Source organism: Crocuta crocuta, unplaced genomic scaffold (assembly GCF_008692635.1).
Source record: "Crocuta crocuta isolate KB4526 unplaced genomic scaffold, BGI_CrCroc_1.0 scaffold99, whole genome shotgun sequence".
Classification (NCBI taxonomy): domain Eukaryota; kingdom Metazoa; phylum Chordata; class Mammalia; order Carnivora; family Hyaenidae; genus Crocuta; species Crocuta crocuta.
Window position 1 is genome coordinate 1679016 of NW_027551560.1, and position 23955 is coordinate 1702970.

Sequence of the window (23955 nt, forward strand, 5' to 3'; positions counted from 1 at the left end):
TTTTCCTTTTCTCCATTACACTCAATGTATACTGTGAGAAAATCTTAGTATTTTTAATTATGAAAAATTTTGCATATGCAGAAGAAATCTATGACATATAAGGTAAAGAGAAAATAACCTTAAGGCAGATTAAGAATTTGAACATTACCAATACTTTAGCATTCCCTTCCCTCCTGAGGATATCCACTACTATGAAGTTTGTACTGTATTCTCTCTGTTAACTCTTTTATTGCAAATACCTGTATCTCCAAACAATATAGTAAATTTATTATTATTTTTGAAATATATGTAAATGGCATCACACTATTATTTGGTGACTTGCTTTTCTCATTAAACATGATGTTTTCAATATTCATCCATGTTGCTATGTGTAATGGTAGCCCACTCATTTCTCCTATCTATTTTGTTTTTACAAATAACTGACTTTTGAACATTCTTCTTGAACATGTCTCCAGGGTTTAATCTATGGTGGAATTTCAGGAACATATGGTCTGCCCATCATCTTCAACTTCAGCGTAATTAGGGAAAGACTGGTAAAACAGTCCAAACTTTTAGCTATAAAATGAATTAAAGTTGGAGGATCTAATGTATAAAATGGTGATTATGGCTGATAACATTATATTGCATAATTGACCTTTTAAGAGGCTAGAACTTAAATAATCAAAAAAAAAAAAAGGAACTGTGAGGTGACAAATGTGTTAATTAACAAGATGGGAGGAAACTTTCCACAATGTTTATGTACAGCAAATTATCATGATGTGATAAATAAAAGGTTAATACCAAATTGTTTTCCTAAATGGTTATACCAATTTATACTATGCCACTAGCAGTATGTTACTGTTGTTCTATACCCTTAATAATACTGAGTACTGTCTAATTCCTAACATGTCTTCAAATTCACTCAGTTTTTCCTAGGCACTGCAGTGAAATTATTACCACTTATTTTGTTCTCTGCTCAAAACTTTCAAAAATTCTTTACTGCCTATTGACTAAACCATAAATCTGGCCTTTAAATCCTCCACAATCCTTTCTAACCCACCTTAACAAGCTTATACCATACTCCTCAGTGGTCCTTCTGTTTTAATGCCTCCGTATTTTTACTCATGGCACTCTACTTTCTTCTCCCTCATCTGTGCATATTTAAATTCTACTGTCCTTTTACATTCCAATTCAAAAGCCATTTGCTCCTAAGAAAGCCATCTCTGATCTCCATTCCTGCGAATCAGTATGGCACTTTACCAGCATATCCTTTTTTGGACATACCATTTTCTATCTTGTACAAAAACAATTATACATTAAATGAGTACAGTGTACAACATGGTCTGATAAACATTTTAAGTCATAACTGCTAATTAATCAGAACTCCTAATAACAGTACACAAAAGGCAGGTAATTTCATCTCAGTGTAACACAGCTGAAGCTACAGTAGCTATAGTTTGTGTCATTAGGTTTGTTTGATTTCAAAGACTGTTGTTCTACTCTCCTGCATTGTCACTTTGGTCTTCCTAGACCATTAATATTACTTATATCATTTAAGTGAACTTATACATGCCCAAATTTGTTCTACAAAGGGTTTTGAGAAACTTATTTGTTAAAATACACTTAATATAATTTTTTCCTATCCAAAAATGATCTGAGATGACTTTAAAAAAATAAGATATGGATCACCAAGGGGGAAATCATGATCAATGAAAAGAAGCATATACTCCTGGAAGCTCAAGAATTAAATCAGAATAGAGGAAGTAGGTAATATTGTGAAAGGCAATGCTGTGCACCTGAAAGGGAAGAAGATAAATGTTAACATGGTTTCTCAGACTATATATAAAATTTGACAGTCAAGGCAAGACAGGTATATATTAAAACTCAATGCTAGAAGGGAAAAAATTCACAAGTATTTCTGGCCAGGCAAGGATTTCCTGCTACTAAGTTGAAAATAAATTTTCATGTGAAATTATGTTAGTGTTATTTATAAACCATCTTACTGCTGCATTAGAATAAAAAGTTCTCAAAGGTCTAACTTCTTTTATGTTCTATATAACACAACATAGGTGTTTAATTTAATGACTAAATTTACCAATCTTAATGAAACATATAGATAATGTCAATGGAAGAGTAAAAGGATAGGAAACAGGCTTTTAGAATTTGGAACAGCTAGGGTACCCAGGTGGCTCAATCGGTTAAGCATCCAAATCTTGATTTCATCTCCAGTCATGATTTGATGGTTCGTGAGATTGAGCCCCACGTCAGGCTTAGTGCTGACAGCTCGAAGCCTGCTTGGGATTCTCTCTCTCTCTGTCCTTCTCCTGCTAGGGCTCTCTCACTCTCAAAAGTGAGATAAACTTTTTTAAAAAATTAAGACTCTGGAAGAGCCACTGTAGGAATCTTTCAAAGTCAAAAATGTATAGGGGCGCCTGGGTAGCTCAGTCAGTTAAGCGTCCCACTTCGGCTCAGGTCATGATCTTGAGGTTCGTGGGTTTGAGCCCTGTGTCGGGCTCTATGCTGACAGCTAGCTCAGAGTGTGGAGCCTGTTTCAGATTCTGTGTCTCCCTCTCTCTCTGACCCTCCCCTGCTCACGCTGTCTCTCTCTCTCTCTCAGAAATAAATAAAACATAAAAAAAGTAAAAATGCATAGAATTGTTGTATCATTATATTGTACACCTGAAATTAATATAACATTGTATACTAATTATACTTAAATTAAAAAGAGAGGTTAATTAAAGGGCTGTTAAGTAGAAATGAAGATATGACAAAAGTTATATAGCACTGATTTTCAGAAGAGAACATTAGCACTGTTTTAAAAAAATATTTTGTCCAGCAACACCTGGAAGCCCAGGAATTAAATCAGAATAGAGGAGGTAGGTAATATTGTGAAAGGTAATGCTGTGCTCCTGAAAGGGAAGAAGAGAAAATCAAGGAGATAAAGGGAAGGTGTTTGTGGGCACACTACTAAAATTACTTACTACAAGTTAAGTAATTGGCTGGAAACAGTTACTGGGTACAGTTACTGATGGATCAGAGGTCAATATAAGTTAAAGAATAAGCTCAAGTTTAAGAACAAGTAAGACAGAAGACCAGGAGTTGTGGTGAGAAAAATAAAGGCAGACTTATGTCTCTACATGATAAGATCTGTTCTTTCTTGTTTTTTTGAGTAATGTTTTTAAATGTGAATACCATTCTTAGCTTATGGGCAATAGTTTGCAACCCCTGGTCTACAGGTTAAAATTCCAACTTCTTAGTTCTCCAAAAAAGACTCTCATAATCTAAACCCAACCTATTTCCCCAGCCCTGTTACCTCATCATCACATACCCTGTGCCTCTCAGTGCAGAACCTTCTATTTCCTGAATACTCAAGGCTTGAGCAGCTCTGGGCCTCTGCTCTTGCACTTCCCATAGGCTCCCTCTATTTCTTTGCTTACAGTTTATTCATCATTCAACATCCATCCGAAATGTCAATTCATCAGACACCTCTCACAATTCTCCCAAGGAGGGAGCTAGTACCTTCTCTATTCAAAGCCTTGTGTTTATTGTGCATCTCTCTCTCAAAGTCTTTATCATGCTGAATGATACCATATAGGTCTGCCTACTCCTATCCCCACTGCTCTGAGTATCTACATGAAGGACAGTATCACCCATTGGGGTATTCCCACTTCCTGTACTGGTGCCTAACTGTACCTAGCACATAGCACACACTCAACAAATGCTCAAGGAATGGAGGACCTCACACTTATTAATATAAGAATCTTTGTGTGATAAAGACTAACATAATATCCTAAAACTGTAGCATCATATCATAATTGGATTCCACGGCTTAAGTTTTTTTAAAAAGGAAAACTGCATCTTAATTTCACTGTGACTTTAAGAGAATTTTCTATTTTACATGCCTGGTTGTGTTCATGAGCTGCGCAATTATCTGTTCCATTATATTCTGTAAGCTGTTCTCTTCTTTTTTCTCTAATAAGAATTTTATGAACATCATCTTCCAGTCTATTGAAGAATCCTCCATCATGTGATAAAGTCTGAGAACTCAATTCCTGTCAAAAATGAATTACGATTTACTATCATTCAACACAAAAGTGTATGCATTTAATAAACCTAGTCTGCCACTAAAAGGCCAGAGAATGAAAGAAAAATGGTAACTAAGAGATAAGCCACCCTCTGATTCTCCTATGTCTCCAGAAGATAAACAGTAGAGACACATTCTTAGATGTCCTTCTCCTCTTCATATTTTTTTGAGTTGGGTACTGCTTGATTAAAAAAATTTTTTATCCAATTCCATACAATTCACCCACTTAACATGCACAATTCAATGGTTTTTAATATATTCACAGAGTTGTGCAACCATAACTACAATGAATTTTATAACAGTTTCATCCCCAAAACAAATCTTGAATTTATTAGCAGTCATTCCCCTTTCCCTCCTAATACCTTCTCTCTTAGTTGTCCCCTGCATGACACTAATCTAGTTTTTGTCTGTATAGATCTGCCTATTCAGAACGTTTGATATAATAAATGAAACCATTCAATATGTACCCTTTTGTGACTGGCTTCTTTCACTTAGTACAATGGTTTCAAAGTTCACGTATATTATACCATGTATCAGTACTTCATTCTTGATTACCAAATAATATCCTATTGATGGATACACTACATTTTATTTCTCCATCCACTGGTTGATGGACATTTACGTGGTTTCCACTTTTGGGCTATTATGAGTAATGCTACCATAAACATTTAAAAACAAGTTTTTGTGTGGCTATGTTTTCAACTCTCTTAGGTATATATACTTATGAGTAGACTGCTGGGACATGTGGCAAATCTATGTTTAACTTTTTGAGGAATTGTCAGATAGTTTTCCAAATCAACCATCCCATTTTATAATCCCATCAGTAGAACCCATGAGGGTTCTAATTTGTCCACATTCTCACCAACACTTGCCATTATCTGTCTTTACTGATCGTAGCCACCCAAGTGATGTGAAGTGGTATCTCACTGTGGCTTTGAGCTGCATTCCCCTGATGGCAAATAGTGCTGAGCATCTTTCTCATGTGCTTATCAGACACTGGTGTATCTTTTTGGAAATATGTCTACTGAGAGTCTTTACCCACTTTTTAACTGGATTGCCTTTTATTTCTTAGTTGTAAGAGGTCTTTATATCTTCTGGATACAAGTCTCTTATCCAATATATGATTTGGAAATATTTTCTCCCATTCCATGTGTTGTCCTTTCACATTCTTGGTAGTGACCTTTGCATTACATTAGTTCTGAATTTTGACAATATTCAATTTATCTAAGAAACCATGACCTAACTCAAAGTTATGAAGATTTACTCCCATAATTTCTCCTAAGAGCTTTACTGTTTTAGCTTACATTTATGTCTGTAATCCATTTTGAGTTATTATTTTAGGTGTATGGTATGAACAAATGGCCCAAATTCATTCTTTTGCATGTGGATATCCAGCATTATTTATTGTGAAGATTATTCCTTTGTCCACTGAACTGTCTTGGCACTCTTATACAAAATCAACAGAACATAAATTTAAATTTAAAAGTTTCCTTCTGGATTAATTTCTATTATGCCAATCTATATGTCTACCCATATGCCATACCATACTTCCTTGATTAAGGTAGCTCTGTACGGCTCAATCTTTTACATTTAAGAAATAATTTTTACATAAATTTTACATGCCAGTGATAAAGAGATAAAATTTTATCACAATCTACTCAATTATATTTAATTAGAAATTTTACATGTTCTCCAATAAAAACAGCATTTCTTGTCCAACTTCTTTTCATAAAAACAGAGACTAAAGAAAATGTTCCTCTCATTCTCCTTGGTTTCACAAATGTCCCACATTCTTGAGCTGTAACACTCAAACTTTATCCATTTCAGTTATATTTGTAAGCAAATGATCCAACAGTTCAAATTACTTTCCTTTCATATTATCTTAGAAAGCATTTAAAAGAGGGGAGCCAGGGTGGCTCAGGTGGTTAAACATCTGACTCTTGCTTCCAGCTCAGGTCATGATCCCACAGGTCTTGCGATCAAGTCCCTTTTAGTCGGGCTCTGCTTGGGATTCTCCTTCCGCTCCTCCCCCTAGCACACACATGCATGCCCCTGTGCAGGGGCTCCCTCTTAACATAAATACTTTTTTAAAAAAGACAGTGTTTGAAAGAAGACAAAGGTGTGTATTGCTCCTTAAGAAATAAACAAATGACATTAAAAATATTTGTGTATCACTTTGTATTTTGTAAAACACACAAGAACCACTTTATTTGATTCCCATTAACATAAGAGACTGATAGAACAAGACTTATTTGCTCACAAAGTAATCATGACCTCAAAAAGTTGAATAATTTGCCCATGAATCATTTTATTGTTATGTGGTACAGATATAACTCTAACTCTACTGCTTCATAAAGTATGTCCGGTATATTCTGGTAAGATTTTACTTAAAAGCATTAACTACAACAATACTTAAAACAGCTAAACTTTGATGGAAGGAATAACATGATGGTAACTAACAGGCCTCTGGATGTCACTTCTCTAAAGACTGCAATTCTAGTCAATGTCCTTGTTTCTTGAAGGCTACTACCATTAGCTGTAGAAGGCTACTACAGCATGCCTGTTCCACAGCCCTCTGTCCTGGAGTATTTTTCAGTGAGGCAGAAAAATGTCTTTATAGAATAAGGACAGAATTTTTCAAAATATAAGAAACTAGGGAGAAAAGAAGTAAAAAGGAATTACAACTCCCCTACCACACACACATCCCGACAGAAAAAAGACAAACATGTGGCAAATGTAAGAACACAGATTCTTTAATAAGTTGAGTCAGTTCAATTTAAATTTAACTTAAATACTGAACATCTATTATGTGCCAAGCATATAGTAAGAAACACAGTATGGTGTTTGTATAAGTATAGCCTTATAGATCACTGGAACATAACTGAGAGTCTAGACCCTAGCTTTCATATTTATGGTCAGTTTTTCAAAAAGGAGTCAAAGTACTTCATTAAGGAAACAAGAGTGTTCTTAAGAAGTGGTTCAGAGACAACTGGACACACACATGCCAAACGTGAAATTTGGCTTCTTTTTGCACACCGTACACAAACATTAACTCAAAAACAGATCACGGAAAGGATCCTGGGAAGATGGTGGAGAAAGAAGCACGTCATCTAGACAACAACTGTAGATGCAGAATCTATCTGATGTCACTATTTTAGAACTCTGAAATCTGTTGAAGGCTTGCAACTTCCAAGGAAAGACATAGATGGTACACTGAGATGAATTTTGGTTAATTTTAGCTCTTAGCATAGTAGCAGCTACTCACCCCCCACCCTCAGCCATGTGGCAGGCAGCTGTGTGAAATGTTTGCAGAGCAATTCGCACAGTTTATGGAAACTAGGGTGAGCAAAAAGGACCCAGTCTTCCAAATAATGAGAATCTGCTCTGGTCACTGACTGCTGCTCTGATCACAGAAATGCAGACAAAGAAACAAAGAGGAAGGCAGCCACTGTAGTTGTACCTCCTCACATTGTTGCAAGCCCCTCCCCCTCCAGCTGAAGTGACTTTCACTGGATTCAAAGGGCTGGCACCCTTTTTTCCCCCCTCCCTTCATTTTTTCCTTTTTCACTTTTGGGAGCCAGACATTAAAAACTAGGACATTCAAAAGCAAATGCCTATAAAGGAAAAATTAAAAAGTGACTGTGCATGCACAAGGAAAAAGGCCCAGAAAAGACCTAAGAAATTAAGTTTACACCTCATGTTGACCCTTGGAACAGAGATAGTTTACAACAATTAAAAAAAAAAATTTTTTTTTTAAATAAAAACCACCACTACCCAAGGAAGGAAGAGAATCTGGTTTCCAGAGTTACATTATTAGATTCAAATGTCTAGCACTTAACAACAACAAAAAACAACCCACAACGTATTCAAAGAAATAGGAAAGTATGGTCCATTGAGAGACAAAAAATAAATCAATAGGAACTATCTCTGAAAAAGACATATGGAAGTTATATGTGACAAAGACTTTAAAACAACTCTCATAAAGATGCTCAAAAAAAACTAAAGGAAGTTGTGGAGAAAATCATGAAAACAATGTGTGAACAAAATGGAAATATAGGTACAGATAAAACCTGAAAAGATACCAAAAAGAAACTCTGGAGCTAAAAATTACAACTGAAATGACAAACTACATACAGACTTGAACAAGCAGAAGAAAGAATCAGTGAACTTAAAGAGAGGACAATGGAAATTATATAGGCAGAAGAATAGAAAGAAGAACTAAAGAAAGTAAACAGCCTAAAGGACCTATCGGATAACACCAAACAGGACAATATAGACATTGTGGGGGCCTCAGAAGGAGAAAAGTAAAGGAAAGAGAAAATATTTGAAGAAATAATGGGTGAAAACTTGCCAAATTTGAGGAAGACATGAGTATAAACATCTAAGAAGTTCAAAGAATTTCAAGTAAGATGAACTCAAAGAGAGTCACACCAAGAACCATTATAAAAACTTTCAAAAAAACAAGGAAAAAAAAATCTTAAAAGCAGTAGAAGTGAATTACCACATACAAGGGAGCTTCACTGAGATAATCAGCAGATTTGTCTTCAGAAACTTTGGAGTCCAGAAAACATGGGGCAATAGACTCAAATGCTAAAAGAAAAAAAACTTCAAACCAATTTTTTTTTAAAATGAGAGAGTATGAGCAGAGAAGAGGGGCAGAAGGGGAGAGAAAGAGAATCTTAAGCAGACTCCAAGCTCAGCACAGAACCCAATGCGGGGCTTGATCACATGACCCTGGAATCATGACCTGAGCCAAAAACAAGAGGCAGACACCCAAATGACTGAGCCACCCAAGCACTCCACAACCAATTATCTTATATGTGGCAAAACTGTTGTTCAGAAAGAAAGGAGAAATTGAGACATTCCCAGATAAACAAAAGCTGAGGTTATTTGTAACCATTAGACCTGCCCTGGAAGAAATGCTCAAGGGAATCCTGACAAGGTGAAAAGAAAGGACAATTACAGTGACTCAAAGCCATACAGAGAAATATAACCCTAAATAAAGGTAAATATGTTGGTAATGATAAAAGCTGGTATTACTATAACAATGTATTTAACTAGATTTTTTGTTTTTGACAGATTTAAAAGATTAATATATTTAAAGAAAAAATAATTAGGGGTGCCTGGGTGGCTCAGCTGGTTGAGCATCTAACTTTGGCTCGAGTCATGACCTCTTCGTTTGTGAGCACAAGCCATGCATCGGGCTCTGTGATGACAGCTCAGAGCCTGGAGCCTGCTTCAGACTGTCTGTCTGTCTGTCTGTCTCTCTCTCTTTGCCCCTCCCCAACTCATGCTCTGCTTCTCTCTCTCAAAAATAAATATTTTAAAAAATTTTTAAGCAAAAAAATTAGTGTAAAAGCTAGTATTGCTATAACTTTTTGGTTTGCAACTTCCAATCCTGTTTTCTGTATAATTTAGGAAACTAATGCATTATATAAAATTTTAACACATTCATTTTTGAGAGACAGAGTGAGACAGCGTGCAAGTGGGCAGGGGGTGGGAGTGGGCAGAGAGAGGGAAACACAGAACTCAAAGCAGGCTCCAGGCTCTGAGCTGTCAGTACATCAGCACAGAGCCCAATGTGAGGCTCAAACTTATGAACCACGAGATCATGACCTCAGCCGAAGTCAGACACTCAACCAACTGAGCCACCCAGGCGCCCCCATAAAATAATCATTAATTTATGTTTTAGGGCATACAATGTAAGAAGATGTAATATTTAACATCAACAACCAAAAGGGCTGGGGATGGCAGTGTAAAAAGCAGAGTTTTTGTACGTTAATGAAGTTAAGCTGCTATAAATTCAAATTAGACTGTTATGACTTCAGGATGCTAAATATAATCCCCATGGCAGGCACATGTACCCCAATGTTCATAGCAGCATTCTCAACAATAGCCAAAACATGGAAAGAGCCTAANGTAATCCCCAAGGCAATCAGAAAGAAAATAGCTACAGAATATACACAAAAGGAAACAAGAAAGAAATGTAAACATTTCACTACAAAAAATCAACTACACACAAAAGACTAACAGGAAATGAGGGACAACAAAGCTAGAGGGCATATAAAAAACAAACAGTGCACTGATAGAAATCCCTCATTATCCATAATTACTTTAAATGTAAATGGAGTAAACTCCCTAATGAAAAGGCATAGATAGGCAGAATGTATAAAAACACACATCCAACTATATGGTCTCTATAAGAGACTCACTTGGGATCCAGACACTAATAGATTGAAAGTGAAGAGATGGAAAAAGATAAACTGTGCATATAGTAAGCAAAAGAAAGCAGGAGTGACTATACTAATATCAGACAAAACAGACTTTAACATAAAAAATGTTTACAAGAGACAAAGAAAGACATTACATATTAATAAAAGGTCTAATACAGCAAGAAAATATAAAAATGATAAAGATTTACATACCTAATGACAGACCATAAAAATATATAAAGCAAAAACTAAGAGAATTGAAGGGAGAAATAAGCAGTTCTATAGTAATAGTTGGAGACTTCAATAACTATAACCCACTCACAACTATGAAGACATAAGAAGCTAAGTATGGAAATAAAGAACTTAATAAACCAACTAGATCTAACAAATAAATACAGAACACTCTACTCAACTAACAGTATACACATTCTTTTCAAGTGCACATGGGATATTTTCTAGGACAGACCACATATGAGACCACAAATGAAGTCTCAATAGTTTTTAAAAGATAGATTATATAAAGCATCTTTTCTGACCACAACAGGATGGAGTTAAAAATCAACAACAAAAAAAGTGGAAAATTCACAAAATTGCTGAAATTAAACAACACAGTTTTACAATGGATCAAGAAAGAAATCAGAAGGGAAATTAGAAAATACTTAGAGACAAATGAAAACCAAACACACCATACCAAACCTTACAGGATGCATCAAAAGCAGTGCTAAAAAGGAAATTTATAGCTATAAATGCTTGCCTTAAAAAACAAGATCTCGGGGCACCTGGGTGGCTTAGTCGGTTAAGCGTCCGACTTTCGCTTAGGTCATGATCTCGCGGTTCATGGGTTCGAGCCCCGCGTTGGGCTCTGTGCTGACTGCCAGCTCAGAGCCTGGAGCCTGTTTCAGTCTGTGAATCCCTCTCTCTCTGGCCCTCCCCTGCTCACGCTGTCTCCTCTCTCCTCTAGAAATAAATAAAACATTTAAAAAAAAAAACAAAAACAAAAAAAAACCAAGATCTCAAATCAACAATTCAATTTTACAACTTAAGGAACTAGAAAAAAAAGAACTAAACCCAATGCTAGCAAAAGGAAAGAAATAAGACTAGAGCAGAGGTAAACAAGGTAGAGAAAAGAAAAATAAGAGAAAAATCAATGGAACCAAAAGTTGGTTCTTTTAAAAGATCAACAAGGGGCACCTGGGTGGCTTAGTCGGTTAAGCATCCAGACTTTGGCTCAGGTCATGATCTCATGGTTTGTGATTTCGAACCCCGTGTTGGGCTTAGAGCCTGGAGACTCCTTCAGATTCTGTGTCTTCCCCTCTCTCTGCCCCTCCCATGCTCATGCTCTGTCTCTAAATAATAAATAAAAACATCAAAAATTTAAAAAAAAGAACAAAATAGACAAATCTTTTTAGATTGACAGAGAAAAGACTCAAATTATTAAAACTGGAGGTGTAAACGGGACATTACTATTGGTTCTACAGAAATAAGGATTATAAAAGAGGACTATGAACAACTGTATGCCAAATAAATTGAATAACCTAGATGAAACGAACAGATTCCTAGAAACAAAAATCTACCAAAAAGAAATCACGAATAATAGAAAATCTGAATAGACCTATAACTACTAAAGAGATGTAATTAGTAACCAAAATTCTCCCAACAATAAAAAGTCTTGGACCTGATAGTTTAACTGGTAAATTCTATCAAACATTTAAAAGACTAGTATCAGTGCTTTTCAAACTTTTCCCCAAAAATGAAGATGAGAAAATACTTCATAAAGTAGCATAAATTTGATACCCAAGACACACAAAAACACTTCAAGAAAACTATACACCAATGTCTCCTATAAATATCAATGCAAAAATCCCCTACAAAATATTAGCAAAAAGAATTCAACAGCTAACTGAAAGAATTATGTACACCATGACCAAGTCAACCCACAGAAAAAGAAAAATATTTGCAAATCATATATCCAATAAGGAATTAATATCCAGAATATACAGAGAACACCTAAAATTCAATAACAGTAGCAAAACACAATAAACAATCCAATTTAAAAATGGGCAAAGGAATCGAATAGACCTTTCTCCAAAGAAGATATATGCATGCCAATAAGCACATGAAAAAATGTTCAACGTCACTAATGATTAGGGAAACGCAAATCAAAACTACAGTGAATTACCACCTCATATCCAATAGAATGGTGCTATCTAGAAAGCAAGTGCTGGTGAGGACGTGGAGAAATCAGAACCCTTGCACGCTGTTGGTGGGAATGTAAAACTGTAAAACCACTGTTTAAAACAGTATGACTGTTCCTTAGGAAATTAAAAGCAGAATTACCATATGATCTAGCAACTCCACTTCTGGATGTATTCCCAAAAGAATTGAAAGTAGGGTCTCAGGGGTATCTGCATACTCACGTTCACAGCAGTGGCATTCACATTAGCTAAAACAAGGAAGCAATCCAAGTGACCACTGACAGATGAATGGATAAGCAAAGTGTGGTAAATACATACAATGGAATAATACTCAGCCTTAAAAAGGCAATTCCGGGGGTGCCTGGGCAGCTCAGTTGGTTGAGCATCCAATTTTGGCTCAGGTCATGATCATGATCTCGCGGTTCCTGTGTTCAAGCCCCGCATCGGGTTCTGTGCAGGCAGCTCAGAGCCTGGAGCCTCTTTCAGATTCTGTGTCCCCTCTCTGCCCCTCCCCTGCTCATGCCCTGTCTCTCTCTGTTTCAAAAATAAATTTAAAATCTATGTTTTAAAAAAAAGGCAATTCCTCAATGGGTGAAATGTGAGGACAGTACGTGAAGGACATTAAGCAAAGTAAAATAAGTCAGTCACAAAAGACAAATACTGGGGCGCCTGGGTGGCCCATTCAGTTAAGCGTCCGACCTTGGCTCAGGTCATGATCTCATGGTTCGTGGGTTCAAGCCCCACGTCAGGCTCTGTGCTAACTGCCAGCTCAGAGCCTGGAGCCTGTTTCAGATTCTGTATCTCCCTCTCTCTCTGATTCTCCCCTGCTCACACTGTCTCTCTCTTTCACAGATATAAATAAAACATTTTTTAAAAAAGACAAATACTGAATGATTCTACTTATATGAGGTACTTAGAAGAGTCAAAGTCATAGAGACAGAAAGTAGAATAGTGGTTGCTGTGGGCTGTGGGGATGGGAGAATGGGGAGTTATTAATAAGTATAGATTTTCAGTTTTACAAGATGAAAAGAGTTATGGGGATAGATGGTGATGATGGATGCACAGTTTGAATGTATTCAGTATCACTGAACTATATACTTAAAATTGGTTAAGTATATGTATATGTATTTTGTTATATGTATTTTGTATGTAGTTTCCACAATCAAAAAATAGATCATAGACTTTAAAGGAGTAACTGAAACTATAAGGTTTCTAGAGTAAATCACTGTGGACTTGGGTTAGGCAAGAGCTCTTAAATGAACACCAAAAGCACAATCCATTAAAAAAAATTGTAAAATAGACTTCATCAGAATTAAAGACTTCTGTGTTTCAAAAGACACCATTAAGAAAATAAAAAGTCAATCACATCCTGGGAAAGAATATTTGCAAATCATATATTTGATAAAGGATTTATATCCAGAATGCGTAAAAGGAATCACAAAACAGTAAGAAAATATACTTTAAAAATGAGCAAAACATACGAATAGCCATTTCACCAAAGAAGATGTAAGACTGGCTGAAGAGTATATGAAAAGATGCTCAAAATCACTCGTCAGTAGGGAAAAGCAAATTAAAACAATGAGATATATACTACACACCCTCTAGCATGGCTATCATCAAAACAAGAGACAATATCAAATATTGGCAGTGATATGGAAAAACTGGAACCCAATTCATCACTGGTAGGAGTGATCATAAATGGTACACTCTGGAAAACAGCTTGATCTTACCAGCCAGCAATTTCACTTCTAAGTATTCACCTAAATGAAAACAAGTATCTACACAAAGATACGTATCAAGTATTCACAGCAAATGTCCATTAACTGGTGAATAAACATTTATACACTGAACTGCTATTCAGCAATAGAGTGAGATGAACTATTGACAAATGCTGTAATGTAATATGGATAAATCTAAAATGGACTATGGCTATGGTTGCAAAGTTCTTTAAATTTATTATAAGTTACTGTATTGAATTATACACTTACCAAAGGGTAAGTTATAACTCAATAAGATTCTATGTATATATTTTGAGACAGAGTGAGCATGCGCACAAGCAGGGGAGAGACAGAGGGAGAGAGAAGACTCCTAAGCAGGGTCTGTGCTGTCCTGATGCGGGGCTCAAACCCACAAACCGTAAGATCATGACATGAGGTGAAACCAAGAGTCAGTCGCTTAACTGACTGAGCTATCCAGATGTCCCAAGACTGTTTCTTTTTAAAAAAGGACAGGGGCGCCTAGGTGTCTCAGTCAGTTAAGCATCCAACTTTGGCTCAGGTCATGATCTCACAGCTTGTGAGATATTTTATTTTATTGGTGTATTATAGATGTATTACTAGAAAATTTCTAGAAAATTTTCTAGAAAACTAGAAAATGAAATTTTCACCCACATACTTTATACCTACATTTAATAATTTTTAAGGTTTTCTTTCACAATTTATCCCACCCCCATATTTTTATTTTATATTTTAGACATCATGACATTTCATCTTAAAATTCTTCACATGCAATTACAAAAAATTTTCTACTTTAACCATATCATCACACCTAACAAAAATATTCTTTAATATTTTATACCTATTTTATATTTAAATTGCTTCAACTGTATCAAAATATCTTTTACTGCTAATCTAACTAGGGTTCAAAATTATATTGGTCATCTCTTAAATCTCCTTTAAATCAGAACACCCCGTCCCCACACTCCACAGTTCCTTCTCCATAATACTTTCTTAATGAAGAAACCAGGCCAGTTGTCCTACAATAATCCATCTCCTAGATTTGCCTGACTGCCTCCTTAAGGTATCACTTAACTTGTATATCTGAACCCTAGGTTTCTAAAATGGAAGTCAGATCTTAAGGCTTACTTCATCTGTGGCTTAAACTTACTTGGCAAGAATAATTTCTTTTGCTTGATTTTAAGATTTATAATTTGGTTATCACTCTAATGTAGTTTGAGATCTTTCACTTATCATTCTCTTTTGGATTCATCCATCTTATATGTGCCAGGCTCCCAGGACACACACAAGTATTTCTAGGGCATGTATATCTAAGAACGATTAGACTACCAAATCATAAGTAGAATCAAGGCTTACCAAACTATGGCCCACAAGAAGCTTGTTGCCTTTTTTTGCAAAGAAAGTTTTATTGAAACACAGTCATGTTCATTCACTTATGTATTGCCCATGGCTGCTTTTATACTACAGTGGCAAAGTTCAGTAGTTGTGATAAAGATAGGTTGTGCCTCAAAGCCTAGAATACTTGCTACCTCGGTTATAATGTATTTTCAACTTTACAAAACCACAAAAACATTTATACTCATTTATATTCCCATCAATGTAAACTGATCCATAACCCCATTCATCTAGAACCTCTGACTCTTGAGGTTTTCAAACTTTGTAATTTTTGCCTATCAGGTATTGAGGGTGGTCTTAATTTGCATTTCTCTGATAGTAGTAAAGTTGGATATTTTTTATGGGTTTTTTTTTGCTATCATATTCCATTCTGTAAAATGTCTGATATCTCTTACCTATATTTAAAATTTCTATCCTTTGAGATAGCAAGAAAATAAGATGGTCATTTCCTTTTTAATCATGTAATAGGAGTTCTTTCTGTATGTGGATAATTTTCTACGAGTTCTGTTTTGAAAATACTTTCTCTCAATTGTGCTTGTGGGTTTCTTTATGTTCTTTTTGCTATTTTTGTAAAAAAATAAGTTTATTCACTTTGAATAACAATTTACCAACCTTTCATTTTACAGTGTTTTTGTTAAGATTGTCCCAGTGTATAGAGTCAAATATATACTCCATACTTTTTTTGCAAGTTGCAGTTATAAAGTACTTTTTTTTTTTTTACAAATAGTTTACTGTCAAGTTGGTTTCCATATAACACCCAGTGCTCACCCCCANTACTCCATATTTTCTAATGTAAAGGCTGTACAATTAATTGCCTTTCACATATAAGTATTTAATCTATGTGGAATAAATTTGAATATATGATGAAAGATCGAGATCAGTTTGACTTTTTCCAAATATGAAAAAAAACTGTCCCTTGCTTTTCTACATGTAAGATATTATGATGTTAAGTAGTAAGCACATTGTGGAATTAGCACAGAAACCAACCACTGAAACAGCTCAAAAAAAGACCTCTGCATATGTGGAATCATACATTAAACACAGTTCTTTAAGGAGCTCTTAGCTATTATGTAGCCTTTGTTCTTCCATATTAGTAATCAGTTGAGTTCTTTGGGGGATAAAAGCTTTTGGGATTTTCATTGGAAATGCGAGACAGTTTGGGAAAAGTTGTTACTTTTATTATTTCTTATCCACACAAACAGTATGTCTATGTAGATCATCTTTGTCTTTCAATAAAATTTTATTATTTGTCCCATATAGTTTCTGCATAACTTTTGTTAGATAAACAACTTATAATTTATTGCTACTGTAAATAGCATCTTTTGGGACAATACCTTCTCTTTTGCTACTTGCATAAAGAAAATCCATTATTAAGCTTTTATGTTTTTGGATTTTTAAATTTAAGTATAGTTAACACACAATGTTACATTAGATTTAGGTGTACCACATAGTGATTTAACTTCTCTATACTTTGTTATGTTCACAAGTGTAGCTATCATCTGTCAACATACACTGCTATTACAATATCATTGACTACATTTCCTATGCTGTGCCTTTTATTCTTAGGACTTATTCATTCCAGAAACCTGTTATCTGCCACTCCCCTTCACCCATTTTGCCCATTCCTCCCACTCCACTGTCCTCTGGCAACCATCAGTTTGTTCTCTTTATTTGCAGGTCTGATTCACCTTTTTGCTTCTTTATTCATTTATGAAATTCTACATATGAGTGATATCATATAGTACTTGTCTTTCTCAGTCTGACTTATTTCACTTAACATAATACCCTTAGGTCTACCCATGTTAAGCACATATAAAGCATATATACAGTTTGAAGATTATAAAAAGTGACATGCTTACAAGTTACTGTCAAGGTATTTCTAAAACTCTACTAGCACTCCAGAAGATTTCATGCTTCTCCTTTCTTCTCCATGAAGGGGGTGGCTATTTGAACTTTTTGGGATAATCTCTTCGACTTTATTGCCTGTCAACCTATGTATATGCATCCCTAAATGTTAAGTTCAATTTTACTTGTTTTTGAACTTTTTATGAAATCATGTTCCTGATAATAGTAATTCATTCAATTTCAATGTGATTAGTATTTCATTGACTAAATTTGCCACAATTTGTTATTTATTTCATGTCTGAAGGGCATTTAGATTCTTTACAGGTTTTGATCTTAAAGAACAATGATGCTTTAAAGTCTTACACAGGTACAGTGGTGCACATAAGCACACATTACTACAGAGCATGTACTCAGGAGTAAAACTGCTGGGTTCTGAGTTCTCGGCATCTTCAACTTCACAGTTTGGAAAACTAATTTTTACTTACAATTTTTTAATTTTTAATTAAATACTTCTTATTGAAGTATAATTGACATATACCATTATGTTAGTTTCAGGTGTATAACGTAACAGTTTATTTGTATATACTTCAAAATGATCACCACTGTTAGTCTAATTAACATTTGTTACCATACACAGTTACAGAACTTTTTTCTATGATGAAAACATTTAAGATTTCAAATAAGCAATACAGTATTAACTGTAGTCACCATGCTATACGTTATATCCCCATGACTTATCTTACAATTGGAACTTTGTACTTTTTGATTCACTCCCTCCATTTTGCCTATTCCCTCACCTCCAATCAGTTTAACTATGAGCTTCGTTTGCGTTTTCTTTTGTTTTTTGTTTTAGATTCCACATATAGGTGAGATCATACATTATTTGTCTTTTATTTCATTTAGCAAAATGCCAAAGTCCATCCATGTTCTCATAAACTGCAAGATTTCCTTCTTGTTTATGGCCAAATATTCCATTGTATATACATGTACCACAATTTCTTTACCCAATCATTCATTGGTGAAACTTATACTGTTTCTAGATCTTGGTTCTTATAAATAATGCTGCACTGAACATGTGGATGCATGTATCTTTTCAAATTAGTGTTTTCTTTTCTTCAAATAAATACCCAGAAGTGGAATTGCTGGGTCATAAGGTAATTCCATTTTTACTTTTTGAGGAACCTCCATACTGTTTTCCATGGCAGCTGTACCTTTGCATTCCCACGAACAACACGAGGGTTCCCTTTACTCCACACCTTTGCCAACATTTGTTAGTTGTTGCCCTTTTTGAGAATCACATTCTAACAGGTGTGAGGTGATATCTCATTGTGGTTTTGGTTTGCATTTTCCTGATGATTAGTGATGTTGACTGAGCATTTTCTCATGTACCTACTGGCCATCTGTATGTTTTCTTTGGGAAAATATCTATTCATATCCTCAGCCTATTTTTTAGTGAACTATTTGGGCTTTAGCTCTTGAACTTCTTTATATATTTTGAATATCAACCCTTTATTAGATATACGATTTGCAAATATTTTCTTCCACTCAGTAGGTTATGTTTTCATTTTGATGATGGTTTCCTATGGAGTGCAGAAGCTTTTTACTTTGATGTCGTCCCACTTATTTTTGCTTTTGTTGCCTCTGTTTTTGGAGTCAAATCCAAAAAAATCATTGCAACAGCAGTGTCCAGCTTACCATCTATGTTTTCTTCCAGGAGTTTTTTTTTTTTTAATTGAAGTCTAGTTGATATACAATACTAAGTTCGTTTCAGATGTACAACAGAGTGATTCTACAATTCAAGACATTACATGATGCTCATCACAATAAGAGCATTAACTACTTAATGTTATAATACAATGCTTTATTATTATGTCCCCATGCTGTATTATAACTTATTTTACAACTGGAAGTTGTATTTCTTAATCTCTCAATTTCACCCATTCCTCTACCACCCTCCCCTCTGACAGCCACTAGTTTATTCTCTATTTATGAGTCTGATTTTTTGTTTCTTCATTTTGTTTTTTAGTTGCCACATATAAGTGAAATCATATGGTACTTTTTTTCTCTGACTTATTTCACTTAGCATAATATCCACTACATCCATCATGCTATCACACATGGCAAGATTTCATTCTTCTTTTCTTTTCTTTTTTTTTTTTTTTTGGCTAACTTTTCTAGGAGTTTTATGGTTTTAGATCTTACATTTATATCTTCAATTCATTTTAAATTAATTTTTGTGTATGGTATATTGGTCCAGTTTTCCCAATAGCATTTATTAAAGAGACTGTCCTTTCCTCGTTGTATAGTCTTGCTTCCTTTGTCATTAACTAACTGACCATACCTGTGTGGATTTATTTCTGAGCTCTCTATTCTGTTCATTGATCTGTGTCTGTTTTTATGCCAATACCATACTGCTTTGATTACTCTAACTCTATAGTACAGTCTGAAATCGGGGAGCTTGATACTTCCAGCTTTGTTCTTTTTCAAGACTGTTTTGGTTATTCACGGTCTTTTGTGATTCCATACAAACTTTAGGACTATTTGTTCTATTTCTGTGAAAAATCCCACTGAATTTTGATAGAGACTGCATTGAAATCTGTAGATTGCTTTGGGTAGTTTGAACATTTTAACAATATCAATTCTTCCATTTCATGAGCATGGGATATCTTTCCATTTATTTGTGCCTCCCTCAATTTCTTTCATCAATGTCTTATAGTTTTCAGTCTACAAATCTTTCAACTCCTCGGTTAAATTTATTCCTAAGTATTTTATTCTTTTTGATGCAACTGTAAATGGGATTGTTTTCTTAATTTCTCTGATAATTTACTATTAGTATAAAGAAATGCAACAGATTTTTGTATATTGATTACATATACTGCAACTTTATTAGTTCTAACAGTTTTGGTGGGATCTTTATCGAGTCTTTTCTATACACAATATCATATCATCTACAAATAGTGACAGTATTATTTCTTCCTTTCAAATCTGGATGTCTTTTATTTCTCTTTCTTGCCCAATTGCCCTGGCTAGGATTTCCATTACTATGCTGAGCAAAACTATTTGTAACAAGTCACCTTGTCATAAGCAGCATATAACATTATTCCATATCCTCAACAATTCAAATCATCAGGTGCTTGGTTTCTGTCAAACTGGAGGTTAAGTAATATTCTCACTGTGGTTTTAATTTGCATTTCCATAATTACTTATGAAGTTAAACATCTTTTCATATGTTTTTAGGCCATATATATATCTTCTTTTTTGAGTACTTGTTTCTTCATCTATTCTTTGAGTTCTATTTTGGAAAAACTCTTTTCCTACACTGAAGATTATCCTTTCACTTTTCTAATATATTTTGATGGAAAGAAGTCCTTAATTTAATGTATAAATTTAAATCTAGTGGGTTTTGTGTCTTTCCTACCGTAAAGTTATAAAAATATTCCTATATTGGCACCTAAAAGCTTTACAACATAGCCTTTGACTTTTGGTTTTTGACCCACTGTGGATGAATTTTTATGTATGACATGAAGTAATAATCAAATCTTATTTTCCATAAAAATACTCAATTGCCCCCAAACCATTTATTTTAAAAAGTTCATCTTTTACCCAGTACTATTCCACATCACTCTGTTACAGATCAAAGTTACACAAGTGGTTGGCCTGTTTCTATGCTATTTTGCTCTAATGACCCATTTATCATAATGCCTATACCTATTATATTAATTATAAATTTTATTAAAAATCTTGAATGATGCCTGGGTTGCTTAGTCGGTTAACCGACTGACTTCGGCTGAGGTCATGATCTCATGGTTCATGGGTTTGAGCCCCATATCGGGCTATGGGATGACAGCTCAGAGTGTGAAGCCTGCTTCCGACTCCCACTTGCAGTCTGCCTCTCTCTCTCTCTCTGTCTCTCAAAAATAAACATTAAAAAACTTTATAAAAAATTTTGATATCTGGTTGGGCAAATTATCCTTTTTCTTCAAGAATGTTTTGGTTATTTTTGGTCCTTTGCATTCCATACTAAATTTTTACAAGTGCTTTAGTTTTAAACTAAATTGTCAGGGCACCTGGGTGGCTCAGTCAAGCGACTGACTTCAGCTTAGGTCATGATCTCAGTTTCTGAGTTCAAGCCCCACATCGGGCTCTGTGCTGACAGCTCAGAGCCTGGGGCCTGTTTCAGATTCTGGTCTCCCTCTCTCTGCTCCTCCCCTGCTCCCACTCTGTCTTTCTCTGTCTCTCAGAAATAAATAAACATAAAAAAAACCCATAAATTGTCCAAACAAACAGAAACAGACTCATAAATATAGAGAACTGGTGGCTGCCAGAGAGAAGGGGGGGGGTGTGTGGTGGTGGTAGAAATAGATGGAGATTAAGATGTACAAGCTTTCAGTTATAAAATAAATAAATCATGAGGACTTAAAGTACAGTCTAGAGAAATTCTCAGTTATCTGTAATAACTTTATATGGTGACAGATGGTAACTATACTTAATATAGTGAGCAATCTGTAAGGTGTATAAATGTTAAATCATGTTATACATCTGAAACTAATACAATACTGCAGGGCAACTTTACTTCAATTAAGAAAAAACTAAATTGTGGGGCACCTGGGTGGTTAAGTTGGTTAAGCATCCGACTTCAGCTCAGGTCATGACCTCATGGTTCATTAAGATCAAGGCCCACATTGGGCTCTGTGATGACAACTCAGAGCCTGGAGCCTGCTTTGGATTGTATCTCTCCCTCTCTCTCTGCCCCTCCCCTGCTCACACTCTCTCTCTTTCTCTCTCTCAAAAATGAATATACATTAAAAATTTTTAAATAAAAATAAAAAAATAAATTAAAAAATTGTGATTTTGATTGGGATTGCACTGATTTTATAAATTGAGAAAAACTGACATCTTTATGACAATCAGTCAAGGTATATTCTTTCACTTAAGTCTTTACTCTCTTGCAATAGTTTAAAATTTTCTCAATATAGGCCTTCTACATCTTTATTAAATTTATTGCTAGGTATTATTATAAAAATATTGATTTTTAATTACACTGTCTGCTGTTAGTGGCATATAGAAATACAAATAATTATTGAAACTGTATCTTCATTTATAGTGAAAGGAACTAAAGCTAGCATCATAAAAAACCTTTTGTCAGCCTCCCTACCAGGAATGCAAAAATAACTTTCCTTATTGCACAAACTCCTATACCTCCCCAAGGACAAAATGGTACATCTACTTTGAAAAACTGTAAGTAGGTTCTTACAGTTAAACATACATACATCAAGGCAATAAAAGGCACAGCGTAAGGAATATAGCCAGTGATATTATAACAATGTTGTATGGTGATAGATGGTAGCTACACTTGTGGTGAGCACAGCATAACATATAAACTTGTCAAATCACTATGTTGTACACCCAAAACTAATATAACATTGTGTGCCAACTATACTCCAATTTAAAAATAAGAAAGAAAAATACAGGGGTACCTGGGTGGCGCTGTTGGTTTAATATTAGGACTCTTGGTCTCAGTTTTTATGGTTTGTGAGTTTGAGCCCTGCATTGGGCTCTGCGCTAAAGGCATGTAGTCTGCTTGGGATTCTGTCTCTCCTTCTCTTTGCCCCTCCCCTGCATGTTCTCGTTCTCTCTCTCAAAAAAAAATAATAAACTTAAAAAAATAAAGAAAAATAAACAAACATACATCTACCCTATAACACAGCAATTTCATTCTTAGGTTTTTACATAAGAGAAATTAAACATATGTTCATAAATAGACTTGACTGTTCATAGCAGTAAAAAGTGGAAAGAACTCAAATGTCCAACTAATGAATGTGTAAATAAAATCAAATACAATGGAATATTATTAGCAATAAAAAGGAATGAAGTACTGATAAAGACCACAATTTGTATGATTCCATTTATACTAAATGTCCAGAACAGGCAAATCAATACAGACCATATACATTACTGGCTGGTTACCTAAGCTGGTGGCGGAAGGGGGAAAGGAGGGTGGTGGCTGGCAGGGCAGAAGGGGCATGGGGAATACTGTAATGTGTATGAGGTTTTTTCTAGGGATGATAGAAATATTCTAAAATCAGATTATGGTAATGGCTGTAAGACTCTATAAATAAACTAAAATCAACTGAATTATACACTTAAAATGGATAACTTTTATTGTATTACACCTAAATAAACTGTTTTTAAAAAATGCTCTTTTTTATAATGGCAAAAATGGAAACAAAATTAATGTCCATCAGCAGGAGAATAAATAAACGCATTATGATATATTCACACCATAAAATATAACTTAGCAATGAAAAGGAAAAAAAGTACTGATACAAACAACATGGATGAACCTTCAACATTTTGGGAGAGAAAGAGCCAGTCAAAAGAATAACATATTGTACACTTTAAAAAATGAGGCAAAATTAAATCTATGATGATAGATATCACAACAGTGGTTGCCTGTGGGGAAAGGGGGCAGAGGAGTACAAGAGAAAATGACTAGCACAGGGCAGCAG

At 34.9% G+C, this 23955-nt stretch overlaps 1 protein-coding gene across 2 annotated transcripts in view; it reads right to left on the minus strand.

Moving 5' to 3' along the window:
* GKAP1 (G kinase anchoring protein 1) overlaps nucleotides 1-23955 on the minus strand; it is a 78530-nt gene that overhangs the window by 17040 nt on the left and 37535 nt on the right. Inside the window, exon 7 of one of the 2 annotated variants that reach the window (XM_077749539.1) lies at nucleotides 3882-4031. The exons of the other annotated variant lie outside the window; for it this stretch is intronic. Within the exon in view, the coding sequence (XP_077605665.1) occupies nucleotides 3882-4031 (150 nt within the window). The remainder of the gene's footprint in view (nucleotides 1-3881; nucleotides 4032-23955) is intronic. 2 annotated transcript variants of the gene reach the window in all.